Genomic DNA, 21,519 nt, shown 5'->3' with positions numbered 1-21,519 from the left:
TATAAGCGATTTTGGGATTATTTTTGTAGATTGAAAAAATATTGGGGGTCCTTTGCTCTTGGCATGAAAATGTTTGAGAACCACTGCTCTAAAACAATATTAGACAAAGTTTGAGCCACAAACACATTGCTCTCTCTCTTCTCCTTTTGTATAAATTAAATAGGCCTATTCATGATTCTGCTTATAGAGAATTAGCCTATGTTAGTTTGTTTTATGGAAACAGTTGTTTGTGTTGAATGTGCTAATTTCACAGAATATATATTATTATAGAGAAAATGGGCAAGCCATAAAATAATGCACATTGCACTTCTTGCATGTATTGCATCTCTACAATACAGCGTTTTCTTTCAGTTCATCATTTAATTTAGAGCAAAAAAGGTTTTGCGATTAATTGCGATTAATTGCGCGATTAACTACACAAATCATGCGATTAATCGCGATTAAATTTTTTATTCGCCTGACAGCACTAATATATATATATATATATATATATATATATATTACAAAGAAATCTTATTCTGAATCTCAGTTATGGAAATAGTTGGCATATTTTCTATGGTTTGAGTAAGGATTCCCCTCTATTTCCTGGATTAGCTACAGGTTGCTACATTGCCCATAGAATTATTTAAAATGTATTTGATGACATTGTGGTGACCCACATCTAGAGACTGTGAGAGACTGTGAGAGACATTCACCCGAGGGGTATGGTGCCTTTAAGAGCACGGGGGAAAGATGGAGGACTCAGTGCTTCCGGTTACGGGTCACGGTGTTGTTGTTGTTATTCTCACTACAGAGTATTCAAGTATTTTTATTGAAGATTTTTTGAACATAAAACAAGACAGACAACAGACAGATACAGGACAAACCAACAACAACACCAGTACTCATGTACCATGTAAAAAATATATAAACGTCTGAAACAATGTAAAACAAAACCCTCCAAATTGGGGGGGGGGGGGGGGGGGGGGGAGATGGCCAATGATTATGTAAAAAATACTACCGCAAAGTAGTTTAGGAACGGTTGCCAAACTCTGGTAGGCTATATTTATGAGTGGAGCCCCTGATCGTATAAGTTCTTCGAGCTTGAGATGTGACATAACATCCTCCACCCAACGTTTGTGAGATGGCGGTGCTGCTTGTTTCCAATTAAATAGTATCAGGCGTAAAACCTTAAATTGTAACAAACCATGTCTAATACATATTGAGGATGAGTGTACCAGTGAGACTGCCATCTGCCAGGTAGACTCTGGTAAGTCCATACCCAACTCCTCTTCCCATGCCCCCTTCACACGTTCAAGTGACGGGGAAGCCACCCTCTGAATGCCGTCATATAGCCTAGAGATTATGCCCCTGTCAACCGGATCCCAACTCAAACACTCGTCTACCCAAGTACTTGGTGGAGTTATCAAAGAGAAATATTTTACAACAAAGCTACGTACTTGCAAATACCTAAAGAAGTTTGACTGTGAAATATAAAAAACCCGTTTCATTTGCTCAAAAGAAAGGAAGTGCCCATCCTTGAATAGATCTTTCACACATTTAATTCCCTTTCCATGCCACTGCTGAAATGAAGGGTCCGTCAGAGATGGAACAAAATTGCAGTTCGCCCGAATGGGGGAGGTGACAAGTGCCTTTTAAAGTTTGAAGTGGGTTCTGAACTGAGACCAAATCTTCAGGGAACCTTGAACAACTGGGTTATTTGTCTTTTGACGTTTACTTAGAGGTAATTGGAGAGTCCAGTGATACCGGGCTACTTGCATGTTGTTCCATGCTCAACCACATCGGGATTCATTCTCAGGTAGATTGAAAACCCAAAACATTAACATATGGATATTAGCTGCCCAGTAGTAATACAGATAATTGGGTAATGCTAGGCCACCCTCCTCCTTTCGTCGCTCTAGAAACTCTCTCCTTATGCGGGGCACTTTGCTATTCCAAATAAACGTAGATGTGTATTTATTAAGTTCCCTGAAAAAGGCCTTTGGGATAAATAATGGGATTGCCTGAAAAAGAAACAGAAACCTAGGCATAATAGTCATTTTTATCTAATTTATCCTACCAGCTAGCGATAATGGAAGTGCTGCCCATCTTTCCATGTCCTGTTTGGCTTTTCGGAGTGTAGTTTTGAAATTTTTGTCAAAAAGATCATTATATTTATGAGTAACACAGACTCCTAAGTAAACAAAACTGTCCGTGCTGACCGAGAAGGGGAAATTCCGGTATGACAATTGACGCGGTTTATCATTAATGGGAAATAATATGCTTTTGCTGAGATTTAACTTATAGCCCGACACCTGACCAAAGTGTGAAACAAGGTTTAGAGCAATCGGTACCGTGGCAGCTGGATTTGTGCCCTCCCCTCTGTATCCCAACCAGGCCCTCTGTATCCCTCAGCATCACTGCCAGTGGTTCCATAGCGAGATCAAATAGTTGGGGACTCAAGGGACAACCTTGTCTCGTACCACGGAAAAGCGGGAAGTACTCAGACATTATTCTATTTGTTCGTACCGATGCCTGTGGTGACGCATATAAAATCTTGATCCATGAACAGAATATAGGGCCGAAGCCAAACCTTTCCAGTGATTCTCACTACAGAGTATCTGTATTGTATTTATGTGGAAGATCAGTAAACTCCTCTATGCAACTTGGGTTTCCTGTCTCGCTGTTTCCTACTCCACAACATTCTGTTTGAATGCGCACATTTGAATTAATGTTATGACTCATTTCACTGAAGTCCACAGTCCACACATGGAGTGTGTGATAGTGCATAACCTATTGTACCATCATGATACCATGGTAACTAGCACGCACAGACCGTAAAAAAAGGTAACTAGACAAATATCCTATTGCAGGAGAGCAATGTGTGTCAGGGATAAGGAGATAAGAAATGCATACAGTACATGCATTTTGTGGCCATTGGGGAAGTTATTGTAATACTCTGGTCAGGTAACATGGACATTCATGTCCATAGAGGTAGGAAGGTGGGAGCTTTTAGCAGATGTTGGTTACAAATTACAGAGGGTATATATGTTGAAGATGTCACATCTTCAACATACGCGGAAAGTATGAGGGAATGCATTACTGAGTGGCGGCAAAAACCTACTTTCTGCAGGCCTTGACAGCGCCCATACATCCAAACAGAAAAGTCCTGCATTAAACGACGTTAAACAACGTTAAACTCACTTTGCCACTCGATTTGCCACTCACTATGCATGTGCATACTCTCTATTATAACGTTTGATTTATCATGCTTGGAATATATCAGATTCAGGCGGGTCAGGTTAACTTCATTAGATGTGTTTTCGAACCTCAGCCAAAAATCGTGCCACATCGTTTGTTTACCAATGGAAACCACAATGACCCATTCTTAACCCTGAACACATTAATTCAACTCACACCACAAGCCTCTCGCTGGACAGTGGGCACTGCTGTGCCTTTTGTTCTCGCTTTTGTCCCTGAGCTGCTTTTATTCGACACACAAAACCCAATGAACACGTTGTACCTTTGTATATAAACGACAGTGGTGGAAAGTAACTAAGTACATTCACCCATTTAGACCTACAGTATAAGGACAATTATACAAATGCCTTCTGAAATCCTGACAGTTTTCTTGAAAAACCCATGTTTCTACAGTATGTCGGTCGTTATCAAACATTTTCATGTCAAGGACCCCCAAAAATATATGTAATTGGCCGCCGACCCCCATCTGAAAATATGTTGTTCCAGGGACCCCCCCAACCCCCCAGAAGCAAAGATTTGAGTTCAAAACGTTCACTCTGAAAGAATATATTTGCACCACATTTTCACGACTTTTCAAAAATAGCAGATCTACAAGCTCGTAGCACGGCACTCGGTGCTGCGCTATGAGCTTGTAGATCGGCTATTTTTCAATAGCTAAAGTTTAACATAATCCTTAAAACACCAAAAGGGGTTCCCTTCCTGAATGGGTTAATAAGTATTGTACTTAAGTACCAGTATTTATTACTTCTACTCCACTACATCTCAGTGGCAAATATTGTATTTTTAATCCACTACGGCAGATGTTTTCAACAGGTGGTCCGTGGACCACTGGTGGTCCGTGAAGGTATTGTATGTGGTCCCTGACCATGCAAAGTTGCGAAACAGAGTGCACTAAATGCCCTGGTGATGTATGATGACACGTCAATGTTACACGAAAAAAAGTACAAAAACATGCACATCCAACCCAAACTTGGGCAGGTGGCGAGTAGTATACGCTCGGAGATGCTCACACAACGTGGGCTCCGATGCTGTGACAAGTGCCATTATTTGCACAAATAGTGACTGTAACTGACACGTCAATGTTGTCATTTACTGGAAAGTTGGATGTCAAGAACTTCCACAGTTGTACGGGAAAGTGTAACATCCACACACTGTACGGGATTGACTGGTTGAGTCACCAATATAATAATACATAATAGCTGTTAAGGGCAACACTACAATGGTCCCCAGGTTGATTCTCAGTCATGGTGTTGGTCCCTGGTTCATAATCAGTTGAAAATCCCTGCACTACGGCCATTTATCAGAAAACCTTAGTTACTAGTTACTTTGTAGATTTGTATTATTATTAGAGACATACAGTAACCATTTCAGTAACCGATCTACAAGCTCACAATGCGTCGCAATCTGCTATCTTCAAAAGATTTTGATACATCTGAAAAGTTGTGGGAAATGGGATATTCTGCATAATGAGTACTTTTACTTTTGGTACTTTTGTGAGAAAGTCTTCTAGCCTGACACTCAGTCTGAATTTTCATTTCGTTTCACTTCATTATACAGACTGAAGACCTATACTTCCCATGGTAGCAGTTCCTGGGATGGGCGTTGCCAAGCGGCAGTATTCGGTGATCGGTTCAACTTCACACCAACCAATCAAAATAGTAGCAAAGCAGATGACATCGTTAATGTGGCTAACCCGGTTGCTAACCAAACAAACACAGCCAACTACATGGACGCACGTTGTGAGGCAAATGCAGTGGCGTGCACAGACATTTAGAGGGGCAGGTGCTCAAGTGAAAAAAGGGCACCTTGTGCAGCGCGTGGAACCGGCCGGTTGCCTTAATAGTGTGAAATGTATAGATTTTGGGGCATAAATAACATATTAGAAGCATTTTTTTTAATCAAGAATGGATCAATGTCACCATGGTCCACATACTGTAGTGTACACTGTACAAAAAATAAAGTCTTTCCTCTTTTTGTTTCTTTCAAAGGGGCATTGCTGTCCAGAGGGCAAGGGCAGGTGGTGCTCTAACACCCCCTAGTGTCTATCTGTGCACGCCACTGGGCAAATGTGATTGTGAAGCGTGTCTTCCATCTGGCGGTTGTCAGGTTGTTATTTTCCCCTCTTCAGGGCACCCATTTGACGTTTGATCACTAAGTCACAATATGCATTTTGGGGAGTGAGACAACATGAAACTGTCCTCTTTCTGTTCAAGATGCTAGCTATGGTGTGACTGTGTCCTGGGCTACACTGCACTGCCTACCATTACTCATATCGCTGTCCTGGTGGCCTGCTTGTGTGTACAAAGGGCAAAGTGTGGCCTGCTTTTACTCTAGGCAGGCAGCCAAAGATCAAAGTCACCTCTCACTGCTAGCTCTCCAGTGGTGTATCCCGCTTCCTCACTGACTGAAAGATGTATTTCAATAAGGTTGGTTATAACAGTAATTCAATTCAATTCAAACTTTGTTCCAGACACTTAGGGGGTCCATAGAATAACAGAGGTCAGAGGAATAGCAGACAGATGTACAGTTAACGTGTGGTTTTATCAAGACAACTATTAACTTGTGAACTTATGCCCAGGCTGCAGCCTGCCTTATTTCTGCAGTCCCAAAGTAACTTAACAAGGTGCTTAGCTTAGTGTACCTCATTTATTTTAGACCAAGCAAGGTTACTAACCCTTATCCCTAACCCTAACCATGGGGCCACAGGGTGAGTCTTAACCGGCCACGTAGTCGGACGTACGTACTAACGGGATGTCGGACTAATGAGCAGTCCCCGTTTCCTCTATCAGATTCCTACCACAAAGGCCATGCGAATTCGCTAGCAGGACATATGGACAATATGACATACAGAGGGACATTGTAGTTTTTCTTTTGGCAGAGTGAGATAGTTTTCTCCACTCTTTGATACTATATATACCTCAATTATTGTCAAGTCTTCTTTGAAGGTTTTGAGTTTTGACACTACTTCACAATTTCACCATAGGACGGTCCTGTGTCTGTAACCATGCCAGAGCCATGATGGATATAGGTAGTGATGTCTTGCCAGTGTATGAACTAGTTGAACCCTTGTTCTGACATGTTGCCTATCAGGCTATCAATAAGATTACATTCAAGACACCAGTATGGTGTCCTGGGCTACACTGCCAACCATTACTCTCATATGCCTGTCCTGGTGGCCTGCTTGTGTGTATAAAGGGCAAGTTTGGAAGTGTGGCCTGCTTTTACTCTAGGCAGGCAGCCAAAGATCAAAGTCACCTCTCACTGTTAGCTCTCCAGGGGTGTATGATGTCCCGCTTCCTCACTTACTGAAACATGCACCAGGTCTCTGTCTGTCTGTGTGTAATCCACGTAACTCGAGAACCGTTCGCCCCACCGACTTCAAATTCGACACACGCGTGCCACACCACCGCAGGGGGTGCAGTGGCCGGTGTCGAGTCGGCCGGACCCAGAACCGCCCCAAAAAGGCCTCTGCCCAGGGGCCTGCCCAGGGTCCATATATGGAGCTGGCCTGACATCATTCTGACATCTGCATAGACTCAATAATTTGGGCATGCCTGACAAATAACTCTATATATGGGCATAAAAGGGACACAGACATAATATCTGGCTGGGGCATGCATTTTCAACTTGCATCGTTACAAGTAGGAAAGTGCCCAACAGGCACCGCTGTAGAGGCCCCACGGGCACCGCTCTAGTTTCAATAAGGATGTAAGTGTAGCTTCATGTAGTCCAACTGCCACATTCACGCACATGTAGGCAATCTGAATTCACGCATATTAAGCGGCACTACAGTATGTACTTTTATATTTAACCTTTATTTGAACCATATGGCACATTATGTCCCACGAAAAAAAATCAGTTCAATTTGTAAGTAATAACAAACACCCTTCCACAAGGGCGGTCCCTGAGACACTTGACTATATTTATGACTATATATGCTAATATTGTGTTTTAGAGAGCGCTTGTTTTACACTGCCGGCTACTACCTACTAGTAGTAGGAAGTAGTGGAGCACCTGAGGGTAAGGGCTTTCTTACATTCTAATACAGTCAGAAAACCCCATTCTGGCAGCCAGCTCGGTAGCGTGCCTAGCGTGTTAGGTTTAGGCATAACCACCTGCAAGCGGTCCAAATGAACACAGCGGAGCGCTTCCTACCCCACTCTGACAACATTAACTTTTTAACTATTGTGTCACCTACGGACACAATATCCTGTATAGGGAGATAGGAGATAATGTGGCTTATCCAGGTGGGGTAGAAACATCAAACACATAAGAGAGGTTTCCCTATTTATCGATTGTTTCATATGAGGACCGCCCGATGCCCGCGTCTTACATATCATCAGGTCTGGGAATGCCCATATATGGACCCTTTTTTAATTTATTATTATGATTCTTTATTGAGGTCTTCGGGCCGGGTAGGGCTAATTAGAAGGGCCAGCCAAGTTAGGGCCCAGGTAGGGCCGGGCCTTCATTTTCGGGCCTGTGGAGATCTCTAGTTTTCGCCGGCTGCCGGGCGCGACATATATGGAGTGTGTCACGAGGCGTGACGGACTGACTGACATAAAATGCAGCTTTTCATAGTAAACTAAACGTATGAAGTGCACCGCTACACCCTATGAAGAGCACCGCTACACGTTGTACGCTAGTTCCTGTAAAGACATGCTTATTTTAAGACAAAAGTCTCAAACATCAGCGTATCACATCACTAGCACGACAAAGCAGGGACATAGAGACATTTGGTTAATGTTATTTGTGTCCAAAGTGGCTGCTGATAGGCTACCCAACATTACATAGTGCCGGTTTAATCAATTATTACCCCTGCAGACAATCTCACTGATTGTCTGCAGTGAGAAGAGCAGCTGGCTCTTGGCTGGATTGTCACTTATTTTATGTACGATCAGGGTATAACAGGATAGTATACTGGTATACAGGTATATAAAACACGTACTGTATATACTATACTAAAGGAGTTGGATTTTTGTATGCGTTAATGGAGCACATATTTTGTACTGTATGTGATTTGGAAGCATTGAGGAGAGCTTTGAAGCCAATTCATTTTCACCACTAATATGAAAGTAGGCTGGCCTGTAAATAGGAGCAGCCTTCTCCTTGTACCATTTATTTCAGGGCATTCAGCTCAGCTCCCAAAATACTCAAGTGTAAATGTTTTATGAGTTCCATGGAGGTATCATCCATGTGTGGCGTTAACTCGCTTATTTTCTGCCTTAAAGTCTTTAACCTTACGAGTCCCCACAAATGGCCTACTTTCCATTGGGGACATGGAAAAGTTCTGACTTTGACCACAAAACAACACCGCAGGAGAGATTTACATAAAGTCAGTAAAATGATGAATTGACTCCTCAGTTTTAATTAGCCTTAATTAAGAACTATACTTTGAAAGGCTGACCCTTTCAAAGTATAGTTCTTACGGTTACGGTCACTGACATGTGACAATAATCTGCAAACATAGCCACAATCTGCATACAAAGACTATGTTTCATTGTCTGATGAAGAAAACGTCACCTTTAGTGTTAATACATTATCCGGTTCGATTCCCCGGAGGGGCAGGAAAGATCTGGGTCGGGAAGTACCCTTGAGCAAGGCACTGAACTGCTCCAGTGGAGCTGTTTAGTGGCCAACAGTCAAGACTGGTTTTAATGTGTGTGTGTGTGTGTGTCTGTCTGTGTGTTTCTAGGTGCAGGGCGTTGCTGAAAATGAGCACTTGTGTTCAGCTACTACCCTGGGTAAAGAAAGAATAAGAACCAGTGTGCTTTATGTTAACAGTTCAGGACTCAAAATATTTTTTTGTTCAACGCAGCTTAACGTTCTGTGGCTCATCAAAATTAGACCAGCTGCAAGTTTACCCACTGCTCCATTGGTGGCAACTTAGAGTAGGTGACCCACAAAGACTCAATATAGGACACAAAGAGCTCAAAATAACAAGGCAAAATGAACAGTGATGAGGCTACAATAATTAACTACGGCAATAGCTAAAACTAAACAAATAACACTAAGCGATTTGTGAATGAGCAGGATTGTGCTATCCCATGACACTACACAAGTGCTGTATTGTTTTTAACAGTTTCCGTGCTTTGAATGGATTACTCCAGGTTATTGTCGCTGCCATATCGGACATACGCGCCTTTTGTTTTATGTGTTTAATCCGCCGTAATGTAAACAAAAAAAATAAAATCCGTCATCGCCGCGGAGAAAGAGAGAAGATGCATCTGTTTTGAGATGAAACCGGAAATCGTCACATGTGGGCTGCTAGGGCTTCTGGGAAATTGAGGCCAATGTAAACGAATGGGGTTCAACGCCTCATGGAGGAGGGTCCTGTGCTGCGTCTACCGGGTGTACCAAGATGGCGGGTGGTACGATCGTTCATAACAGACAGAGGAAGCTTTTTTCGCTCGATTTTCGCGGATTAAAAGCCCAAATAATTCAGCGTATGCTCTAAAGGTAATACAACAATCTCGGCAGTGAAGGGGGGTTGATTAAAAGTCCGATAAATCGTCAAACTGTTAAAGAAGGTCGTCAGACCAAACTTGAGCCAGGAGGATGAACACTTTGAACACTCACAACATGTGAGTGTTCAAAGTGTTCATCACTGTACTGCTGTGACCAAGACATGGAGGGGTGCGCACGAAGATCCAACACACCAATGGTCTGAAGCGTGGGGACATGCGATGCGATGGTCCGGCATGTGCTGCTCCCGTGCTTGCGGTTATGGTTAGGTTGGGGATTGAGGTTTCGGATCAATAGTATGTCGGAACTAAAGCCTGTACCCGACATGGACACTCACAGTAGGGCTGGTAAAAGAATATTCTAAATTTGAATATTCCTCAAATATGGGGGGGAAATGTATATACTTGCTTGCCTGGGAAAATGCCTGGGGAAAATGTATATATCTTGCTTGCCTCTTGAAGAGGGCGGTCGCATTTTTTTCCCTCTCCCTCCCTGTCTGTACTCCCTGCTCAGAGCGTCTCTTCTACACTGTCTCTTCGAAACCCCTGAAACTATCAAAACATGGAACTAATCATGGAATTAGTGTGCTGGTCTCTGTACGTGATGGACAATTTTTTTTTCTCATGTAAATTGGGTTCTGGAGAGCCCGCTCAATACCCTGATGGATCTTCCCCCGACTATCAGCGTAGAAGAGGCATTATTTGGATTTATGGTGACAAGATTTCTGCTGATTGGGCTGTGCATTGGTCTTGCGTACCGAAGAATTGGAAAAATGGCAACACTGAACAGAACCCCTATGCTGCCTGCCATGATAGACTCGTTGCCTTGGAGCAGAGATTGTTGGGCAGGGCACTTGGGGAGATGCACCAGAAGATGGACACGATCTTGGAACAGGTCAGCGCCCTGCAGATGCATCAGAAGATGGACACGATCTTGGAACAGGTCAGCGCCCTGAGAGCCATGACTGAACAGAGAGCCATAACGGACATAGAGGAGAAATAGACATATTGCTATCCCTCGCTCTAAACATGAATCTGGATTCCCCCCCCCCCCCCCCGACAATCTCCACAAGAAGAGACAGCGTAAGAAAAAGATCCTCTGCCCCCCCCCCCCACCTCAACCCCCACCCTCCCTGACACCTGTTGTGTCTTCGTCTGGGCCGTGTTCGTCTCCACTGAACCCGCCATAATAACGCAGGACAATGAGCAATGTGACATGACCTTCGGGAGATATGCCAGGAACACACTTACACAAACACATGGGAAATGAACTTTCCACCGAACTGTTCTCATGGACACACATGTCTTTACACACAGCCGCCTTCTACCCCCCCCCCCCCCCCCACCACTCCCCCTGCAGCTAGGTATCTTTTTTTCCTCCCCCCCGCGCAGCTCATCCCTTCGATGGCTTGCGTAGGAAGAGAGCTTTTTTATGGCTGGCCCAAGCCCCCGCCACCCCCACCCAGCCCATCCCCACCCAGAAACGTGCCTGCACAGCCGAGTATTATCATCTTACTTGAAATGTGATGTGATGTCTTCTTACCCCCCCCCTCTCCACCCCCCCTATCCTTCTTCTTCCTCTTTTCTTTTTTTCTGATGCAAGAAAGCTGAGGGCAGCGGCGAAATATGGCTGCAGCTGTGTAGCTCTGATTGTTGTCTCTATCCCCGTAACTGCAATGAGTGCCTACACAATGACAAATTCCTATCAACTTGTTGACATGGCAAATAAATATTGAATCTTGAATCTTGAATATACAAAAAATAGAATTATATATTTTTATTAGGTTTATTTGAGAGGGACAATACATAAAACAATATCAAGTTATAAAAACAACGTATGCATTTTTGAAAGGTGCTAGCCTCTCCTATGCACAGCTTTGTGTGTATGTCCGTATGTCCTCACGGAATGTGTTTGTAGCACATTTCACTGTAAACAGACAATATATACATACAAGTAAACATGGTACAGGGGGTACCATGTTTACTTGTATGTATATTGTCTGTTTTTGTATGGACAGTTTCATCACCAGTTTTTAACAGCCTGCTCAGGGACTACGGCGTTGATTAATGTCCCTGACGAAAAAATAAATAAATCATTATTCAAATTTATTTGAATGAGCTCTTGTTAGCTGTGAATTCTAATAAGATGTCCTAACGACTTTAGAAAATACAAGAGCTCAAACAAGAGTTGGCGTTGCTATATCAACCAAGTCCTTGAGAAGAAAAATGCATGCAGGCCCATGAAATGTTTGCTACCTTGATTAACCTTTTAATTTGGTTCTACCTGCATGAACTTCATGTCATTAGAGACATGCAGAGTCTGTAGCTTTGTGATGCACTAGTGCTGGAACTGCTGCAGATGTCTGTTGCATATTTTCATGAGACAACAGCGTTTCATGCCTCTTTCCAAAGTAATTAGCACAGCAAACTTTCTCTTTGACGACCTGTGGGAAATAAGGTCCTAATTAGCCCAAATAGCCCATATTCTACATTAATTATCATGTTTTTTTCATCGTACGCATTCTAGACAAGAAACAGTACTCCCCTAAACTAATTTTCACAGACACAGACAGTACAGTAATTAGATACAGTATATATGTGTGTGTGTGTGTGTGTGTGTGTGTGTGTGTGTGTGTGTGTGTGTGTGTGTGTGTGTGTGTGTGTGTGTGTGTGTGTGTGTGTGTGTGTGTGTGTGTGTGTGTGTGTGTGTGTGTGTGTGTGTGTGTACACGCACTGCTCTCCTCACCCTACTCAATACATGCTCCGATCAGAAAAACATCTCAGTTTTGGACGAACCCGGGCAAACTAGTTCGGACAGTCAGCAGGATTGTGGGGGAACAAAAGCCCAGGAGAAGTTCTGAATGACAAATGTCAAAATGTACTTGTCACCTCCCTTTCTGAATAAACAAATAAAAAGCACGTCTTGAGCTTAATTAACTCTTTAGTCTTTGTGTTTCACAACAACTTGTCTTCCATTTCAGTGGGCAGCCCGATGAACAATGCCAGTCCAAGATCGTTGTCGATAGCACAGCCGTACCCCACGTTGGGAGAGATCACTAGCCCCTATGAGTCTAGCAAGGATCTCAACAAGTATGCCTCGCTCAAGGCTGTAGGTAAGAGGTTCATGTATTTTATTTCCTTTTGAAAACGTCATGGAGTGTCAGTCCTGAACTCCTGGTTTTGTAATGTATTGTAATGTATACTGTAATATGTATCTGAATAATTGTGAGGGTCCATTTTTGCACTTTACACTTTCCTAATTAAATTATTTTAAACCTTGCATCCCTATTTAGGGCATGTCATTATAGGTGAAGATGTTCAAATTAGCGGATGTACCAACTCACAATATGTCGTGATGAGACGCGTTTTGAGGTTGTAGATCTGCTATTTCTCCTGCTTGTCACTACCATATGACGACGTATAAAATAGGGCCAAAGTGGTTATTGGTTAAATCTGATGTGAAATGTAATGTATCTTTGATGAGTATTCTATTGCATTTGTGTGCAGTGTGTTTACACCTTAAGATGCAGTTTTCTTTATCCAGATAACCTACCTATACCCTGGTACACACTGCATTTTAACGTCAGCTGTAATTGGGACAACTTGGACCAAAAGCGGGAAATATCCCGTGGACAATGTGGTAGGCATAGTTGAGGAAAAGTACTTCAAGTGTTGCTTCTATCTGATTTTGGTGTGCTGACTCCATTTCTGCTGTACATGACAACCTGCAAACGCCACACAAACATTCTAAGTCCATGTTTGTGATTAGGAAAATAAGAAACTAAGTTGACGTTATAGTCTAATCCAGAAATTCATCACTTGTCATAAATACAGCTTTTCTTCATTGGCATAATTTGTATGAATTTCTAAATAAATAAGCTTCTAGCATCATACATGTTAGGCTGCTTGCCTTCAGTACACTACGCCTTCCCACTGGCTCTTTGGACTGTTGGTGGATTTGTGATGCATTGAAGTCTATTAAACAAAATACTGTAAAGGATGCTAGACTACATTTGTTTTAGAAACACCGTAAAGTGACTATAATGTTAAATAGCTTATGTGAAGCACGTATTTGTGATTGGCTATGCCCACTTGTAGCCAGCTGGGCGTGGAAAGATAATGGTCCCATGCTACATAACTGTAGCATGGGACATACCACATAGTCTAATGAAAATCAGTCAAGGAGTTTTCCTGCTCACAGACAGACAAACAAACAAATGGCACCAAAAACATAACCTAATAGCAGAGGAAAACAAAAACTGGGACCCTTTAATTATTTCAATGGCATGTGGATTCTTATTTTGGACACATTTAGGAGAAATTGCAGTATGCCAACTTCCTCAAAAATGCCTGCAGGGTGACAGAATTTTGATGCTGACTAATGGTATACATTATACGGTATAATACAGGGTGGGGGGGGGGAGAGATTTACTATTATCAAGCGATGAAACCTTCAACATAATGATTGAATGGGATCTACAGATTAGTTTGACATCTATTCAAGAACACAAAGACCGGTGAAGGAGAAGAAATCATCCTGAAGAGTGGACGTTTCCTGTAATCATGATTGAATGTGGGTTAATTAACACTAATTTACTCAACTGGAGGAAGATGCATAACGTAACCGTTAAATGTTCTGCCGGCTGTAATTACTATTTACCTTCATCTCCATTCCTCCTCATTCTAACGCTCAGAGACTGCTGAGACACAGCTAGGATGTGTTTGACACTAATCAACATACGGTATTCAAATTAGTTTTTATTCATTTTTCAGTAACATATTGTAGATTCACCAAGTTCAGTTGGAATTGTCTAATTGGATAATTCATTTTGCAGGCCATCCATTTCCAATATCAACGTAACTTCAACGTAACTTGAATTCAACCTAACATTATACCAACGTAATATCAACGTAACTTCAACGTAACTTCAACCTAACATTATACCAACGTAATATCAACGTAACTTCAAACTAACATTATACCAACGTAATATCAACGTAACTTCAACGTAACTTCAACCTAACATTATACCAACGTAATATCAACGTAACTTCAAACTAACATTATACCAACGTAATATCAACGTAACTTCAACCTAACTTCAACCTAACATTATACCAACGTAATATCAACGTAACTTCAACCTAACTTCAACCTAACATTATACCAACGTAATATCAACGTAACTTCAACGTAACTTCAACCTAACATTATACCAACGTAATATCAACCTAACTTCAAACTAACATTATACCAACGTAATATCAACGTAACTTCAACCTAACTTCAACCTAACATTATACCAACGTAATATCAACGTAACTTCAACGTAACTTCAACCTAGCATTATACCAACGTAATATCAACGTAACTTCAACGTAACTTCAACCTAACATTATACCAACGTAATATCAACGTAACTTCAACGTAACTTCAACCTAACATTATACCAACGTAATATCAACGTAACTTCAACCTAACATAATACCAACGTAATAGCAACCTAACTTCAACCTAACTTCAGCCTAACATTATACCATTGTAATATCAACGTAACTTCAGCCTAACATTATACCAACGTAATATCAACCTAACTTCAACCTAACTTCAGCCTAACATTATACCAACATAATATCAACGTAACTTCAAACTAACATTATACCAACGTAATATCAACGTAACTTCAACCTAACTTCAACCTAACATTATACCAACGTAATATCAACGTAACTTCAACCTAACTTCAGCCTAACATTATACCAACGTAATATCAACCTAACATTATACCAACGTAATATCAACGTAACTTCAACGTAACTTCAACCTAGCATTATACCAACGTAATATCAACGTAACTTCAACGTAACTTCAACCTAACATTATACCAACGTAATATCAACGTAACTTCAACCTAACTTCAGCCTAACATTATACCAACGTAATATCAACCTAACATTATACCAACGTAATATCAACGTAACTTCAACGTAACTTCAACCTAACATTATACCAACGTAATATCAACGTAACTTCAACGTAAGTTCAACCTAACATTATACCAACGTAATATCAATGTAACTTCAACCTAACATTATACCAACGTAATATCAACGTAACTTCAACCTAACATAATACCAACGTAATAGCAACCTAACTTCAACCTAACTTCAGCCTAACATTATACCATCGTAATATCAACGTAACTTCAGCCTAACATTATACCAACGTAATATCAAACTAACTTCAACCTAACTTCAGCCTAACATTATACCAACGTAATATCAACCTAACTTCAGCCTAACAGTATACCAACGTAATATCAACGTAACTTCAACCTAACTTCAGCCTAACATTATACCAAAGTAATATCAACGTAACTTCAACCTAACTTCAGCCTAACATTATACCAAAGTAATATCAACGTAACTTCAGCGTAACTTCAACCTAACATTATACCAACGTGATATCAACGTAACTTCAACCTAACTTCAACCTAACATTATACCAACATAATATCAACGTAACTTCAACCTAACATTATACCATCGTAATATCAACCTAACTTCAACCTAACATTATACCAACGTAATATCAACCTAACTTCAACCTAACTTCAGCCTAACATTATACCAACGTAATATCAACGTAACTTCAACCTAACTTCAGCCTAACATTATACCAACGTAATATCAACCTAACTTCAACCTAACATTATGACAACATAATATCAACGTAACTTCAACCTAACATAATACCAACGTAATATCAACATAACTTCAACCTAACATTATACCAACGTAATATCAACCTAACTTCAACCTAACTTCAGCCTAACATTATACCAACGTAATATCAACGTAACTTCAACCTAACTTCAGCCTAACATTATACCAACGTAATATCAACGTAACTACAACCTAACTTCAACCTAACATTATACCAACGTAATATCAACGTAACTTCAACCTAACATTATGACAACGTAATATCAACGTAACTTCAACCTAACATTATACCAACGTAATATCAACGTAACTTCAACCTAACATTATGACAACGTAATATCAACGTAACTTCAACCTAACATTATACCAACGTAATATCAACCTAACTTCAACCTAACATTATGACAACGTAATATCAACGTAACTTCAACCTAACATTATACCAACGTAATATCAACCTAACTTCAACCTAACTTCAACCTAACATTATACCAACGTAATATCAACCTAACTTCAGCCTAACATTATACCAACGTAATATCAACCTAACTTCAACATAACATTATACCAACGTAATATCGACGTAACTTCAACCTAACTTCAGCCTAACATTATACCAACGTAATATCAACGTAACTTCAACCTAACTTCAGCCTAACATTATACCAACGTAATATCAACCTAACTTCAACCTAACATTATACCAACGTAATATCAACGTAACTTCAACCTAACTTCAGCCTAACATTATACCAACGTAATATCAACCTAACTTCAACCTAACATTATACCAACGTAATATCAACGTAACTTCAACCTAACTTCAGCCTAACATTATACCAACGTAATATCAACGTAACTTCAACCTAACATTATACCAACGTAACGTAACTTCAACCTAACATGTTCATCAGATACCATGATTTTCCCATAAGCCAGAGGGACAGGAGCAATTGTCAGTTGATCCTAAGGCCCAAACCACACCAGCTGCAACTCCTTGCAAATACTCGCAACTCCTTGCAACAAAACAAACCACACCACTGCAACTCCTTGCAACTGCCATTGGGAATAACGGTTGCAAGTAGTTGCACGTTGCAAGGAGTTGTATGGCGACCCTCTGGTGTGGTTAGGGCTCAAGACAGACGGACACACAGGCACCTGATTGACTAGTGCCTTTTCTTTTCATTTATTCCTCAGATTCCACAATTCTATAAGAACATACATCACCGACGCTAAATAAGATGTTCTTCCTTCCACGATACAATTAATAATCACATGAACATAAACATTAGCGTCCCTATTCTGGGCATGTCATAATAGGCAAAGAGTTGTCAACAATAGGCAAACATTCTGTAAAAACAGCTGACAAATTGTAAGCTTGTAGATCGGCTATTTTCAGCAAAGATATATTTTTTGTGATTAGTATTTTATTGGATTTTCTTTTTCAGACAACACAACACCACAGTACCAGTCAACAGTAACAACAATACAGAGCAAACAAACAAAGAAAAATAAGGGGAAAAAAAGGTTTGACACAAATCGACAGTCACATTACAAAAAGAAAAAAGAAACACAACTGGGAGGGAAGGAAGGGGAGGGAGGCTGTGTTATTCTCAATAAAGACATATGTGAGCAGGCAAAGATCTACTGTAGGTGGGGGGGGGGGGGGGCAGCCAGTAGTCTGTCATTACGTAGTGCTATCATACAGAAGGAATCTGTCCCACTTCTGGTGGAACTGATCTATCCTATTTTTCATAGAGAATGATACTTTCATATGACGCTGTACTGTTTAGTAAGTTATGCCATTCTGTGATTGACGGTACGTGGGCTGATTTCCATAATTGGACTAGCAGCCTCCTGCCCAGCATTATGGCTGTTACTTTGGATCCATTCCACGTATGTGGAAGAGTTACATCTTTAAGAATAGAAGGATCCCCTAGTATAAATAAACGGATATCAAGAGGGATATCTTGACCAATGATTCTCTCAATGAAATCATGTATTTGTGTCCAAAAATCTTGTACCCTGGGGCACTTCCATAAGACATGGGTCAACGTGCCTTCGTTCTGATAGCCTTGTTGAACGTGTATCCCATAGCCTGGAGAGCCTGGGAGATTTAAAAAGAAAAACGGAAAGGTGAGTGTAAAATGGTAATGGTAGAATCCACCGCGGTGCGTCCAGTTTTGACGATCGTCTATCTATATACAAACACCTGTGTTGGCCCGTGTTTGGGGGGGGGGGGGGATGAAACTGTATGGTGCACTCCTACAGAGCGATACCCGTCATCAGGGAGTGCTGGACAGCACAGACATGAGTGAGGAGAAATTCAATGGCACGATGACAAAATGTGGGAGAAAAAAGTGGTAAAAAAAAGTAAAATGGTAATGTCATGAGGTTGGTTATGAGCATCATCATCCTAGAAGTGCCCTCGAGATCTGAGGCACATGCTGCTTCCACCGGTCTCTGTTGATCATTGTCACATGTTAATTTACAGTCAGCCTGTGACCTCAGTCATCTATATGATGTCAGTCATATGACATATCATCATCTATGATGTATCATGACGTATGATGCACAATGTGTGGGCAAGTTTCCTTTCAGTGGAGGTACGTCTGTGGGCTGCTGGCAGCGTGCACCCACGCTGCAGAGATGGGCAGTATTTGAAATACATGTATTTGAAATACGTATTTGAAATACTTTTTTGTATTTTGTAATTTGTATTTCGCTGAGATGGAAGAAATTAGATGTATTTTGTATTTAAATACATTTTTTGACCCAGTATTTGTATTTTGTATCAAAATACATTTTCAATATATTTTGCCCATCAGAGATGGGCAGTATTTGAAATACATGTATTTGAAATACGTATTTGAAATACTTTTTTGTATTTTGTAATTTGTATTTCGATGGGGATGGAAGATGTATTTTGTATTTAGATAAATGTTTTGACCCAGTATTTGTATTTTGTATCAAAATACATTTTCAATGTATTTTGCCCATCTCTGCCCACGCACGCACACACGCACAAGGCTAGCCAACTGAGGGGGCATGCTGCAAAACCGCATCATACAATTGCTTCATTCAAGCAACACTGTGGCTGACTTTAAAAAATACTAACATACAGTACCGCTGTGCGAATGTACATCTTGATATTTGCATTGTATTGAAACATGTGTCTGTGTGTGTGTGTGTGTGTGTGTGTGTGTGTGTGTGTGTGTGTGCGCGCGCGTGTGTGCGCGCGCGTTTCTCAGCCGATAAAGCCAATGAGAATTTCTACACCAACCGACGGCATACGGTGGACATAACGGCCATGAGCAGCCTCCCGAGGATGAGAGTTGCGGACGTGGAGCCAGAACCCAGCAACCCCTACAGCTCGCCCAAACGTCTCGCACCGAGGCAGGACGGACGTCGGCACAAGGGCACGAGGAGAAACACCACCGCCACCTACGGTCTCACTCTGAGCCCCGACGCGGCCGGCCTGCACCCGGACACGCTGACGAAGGAGGGCTGGGAGGGCCAAGACGCTGCCACGGAGCGATGGCAGACGCACGTCTATAAGACCCACAGCGCCTCCGAGAACATCGATGAGATTTACGCTGCTCGGTACATGCCAGCGCAGCCCTACTTTGTCAGCAACAGCAAAACAGTAGTGACTGTCTGAGGACCAAACCAAATTGAGAGAGAATTTCATGGAATGTGAGAGAGAGAGAGAGAGATAGAGAGAGAGAGAGAGAGAGAGAGAGAGAGAGAGAGAGAGAGAGAGAGAGAGAGAGAGAGAGAGAGAGTAGTATTGTAGTGAATCACCATGTATGTGAAGATAAGATATGCATGTATTCAGTGCACTCCCTCTACAAACAATGGTTGAGACAGTGCTACATCCATCCGTCAGTCTCTGTTGGCTCATACGATTTTCAAATGAGAAGCGATGAAGATTATTAGAACATAATCAACTGTAAATAAAGTTAGTCAAATCCTTTCTTTCTAGTTTGCTGCTTAGCAGAAATGGACATTCAAAAACATAATTTAAAGAGATTTTAAAACAGATTTCTGTGGACAGAAGTGACAAACAAGGCGAGACGCAGTTATACAGGCAGCTCTCGAAGATTGCGGAAGAGTTGTTTGAGAGACTATATCCATCTAGCATGTGGAAAGCTACACTGATGAATATAGAGATCAATCAGTATTCAATATAATTAATATGAATATTGAGAATATGTATGGTCCGACACTGATCCATTGCAGTCATTGGACTAACCAATTGACATATTTATATTTGTCAGTATTTATCTACAGTATCAGAACAGAAACCTGTCATGTGTTGTTAATACCATGAAGCTAGATGGCTCACCCACGCTGCTGGACAATGAGAGTGACGTTGCTACGTGGTGGCCATCTTACCGAGGGGCAGCATAACATTGTGTCTATGGGCATATACTTTTTAAATAACCATAACTTAACTTGCTATGCTTTTATATGACATTTTTATAAATACAAAAAAGGATGAAGCAGATAAGCGTCCTGAATCATAGCCACGTTGATAACATTTGTATTAAACCAACCCGTTTGAAAATCTGTCAAGATTTGAGCGAGTTATGACTACTTTTGTTTGAGCTGCCATTGAACATACTGTACTGTAGCCCCTCAGCAAGATGGCCACCGGGTGAACTACGTCAGAGACTCCGCCTTGAGCCATCTAGCCTTTATATGTGTCTATGGTTAATCAGCTTTTTCTGGAAACCTTCCCTGTACTGTACATGTGAGTACTTATTTCCTCTGTCAGAATTGTAGACAACGTAGAAAACTGTTTTAGCACTTTTCATACTCTAGTAGTCTATACAGTATGTGCAGTAGTTTAAAAATCCACTTTAACCACATGAACCTTTAAGCGTGTATTCCGGTGCCAACATTATGTGAAAATAAAATGTCTTCTAATACAATCTAAAAGCTCTCACCGTGGTAAGGAAAGGAAAGGTACTATGTTTACCCAGGGTAACTGGACTAAGCTCAAGAACTTGTTTACAGCCAGGCCCTGCTCATAGAACATTTCATGGTAGGGGTTCAATGCCTTGTCCAAGGGCACTTCAGCGGT

General features: G+C 41.2%; 1 protein-coding gene across 1 annotated transcript in view; it reads left to right on the top strand.

Annotated features, from left to right (window-relative positions):
- The window catches only part of shisa9b (shisa family member 9b), a gene marked incomplete at both ends in the record, with an annotated part of 28,622 nt that extends 8,531 nt beyond the window's left edge, over positions 1 to 20,091 (top strand). The window contains 2 exons of the mRNA XM_083778992.1: positions 12,686 to 12,817; positions 19,682 to 20,091. Of these exons, the coding sequence (XP_083635118.1) occupies positions 12,686 to 12,817; positions 19,682 to 20,091 (542 nt within the window). The remainder of the gene's footprint in view (positions 1 to 12,685; positions 12,818 to 19,681) is intronic.
- Positions 20,092 to 21,519: the final 1,428 nt, after the last annotated feature.

The sequence above is a fragment of the Protomyctophum parallelum genome, assembly GCF_964188405.1.
Source record: "Protomyctophum parallelum genome assembly, chromosome: 13".
NCBI lineage: Eukaryota > Metazoa > Chordata > Actinopteri > Myctophiformes > Myctophidae > Protomyctophum > Protomyctophum parallelum.
Note: the sequence above shows the minus strand (reverse complement) of the source record. Positions and strands in the feature narration are given on the sequence as shown.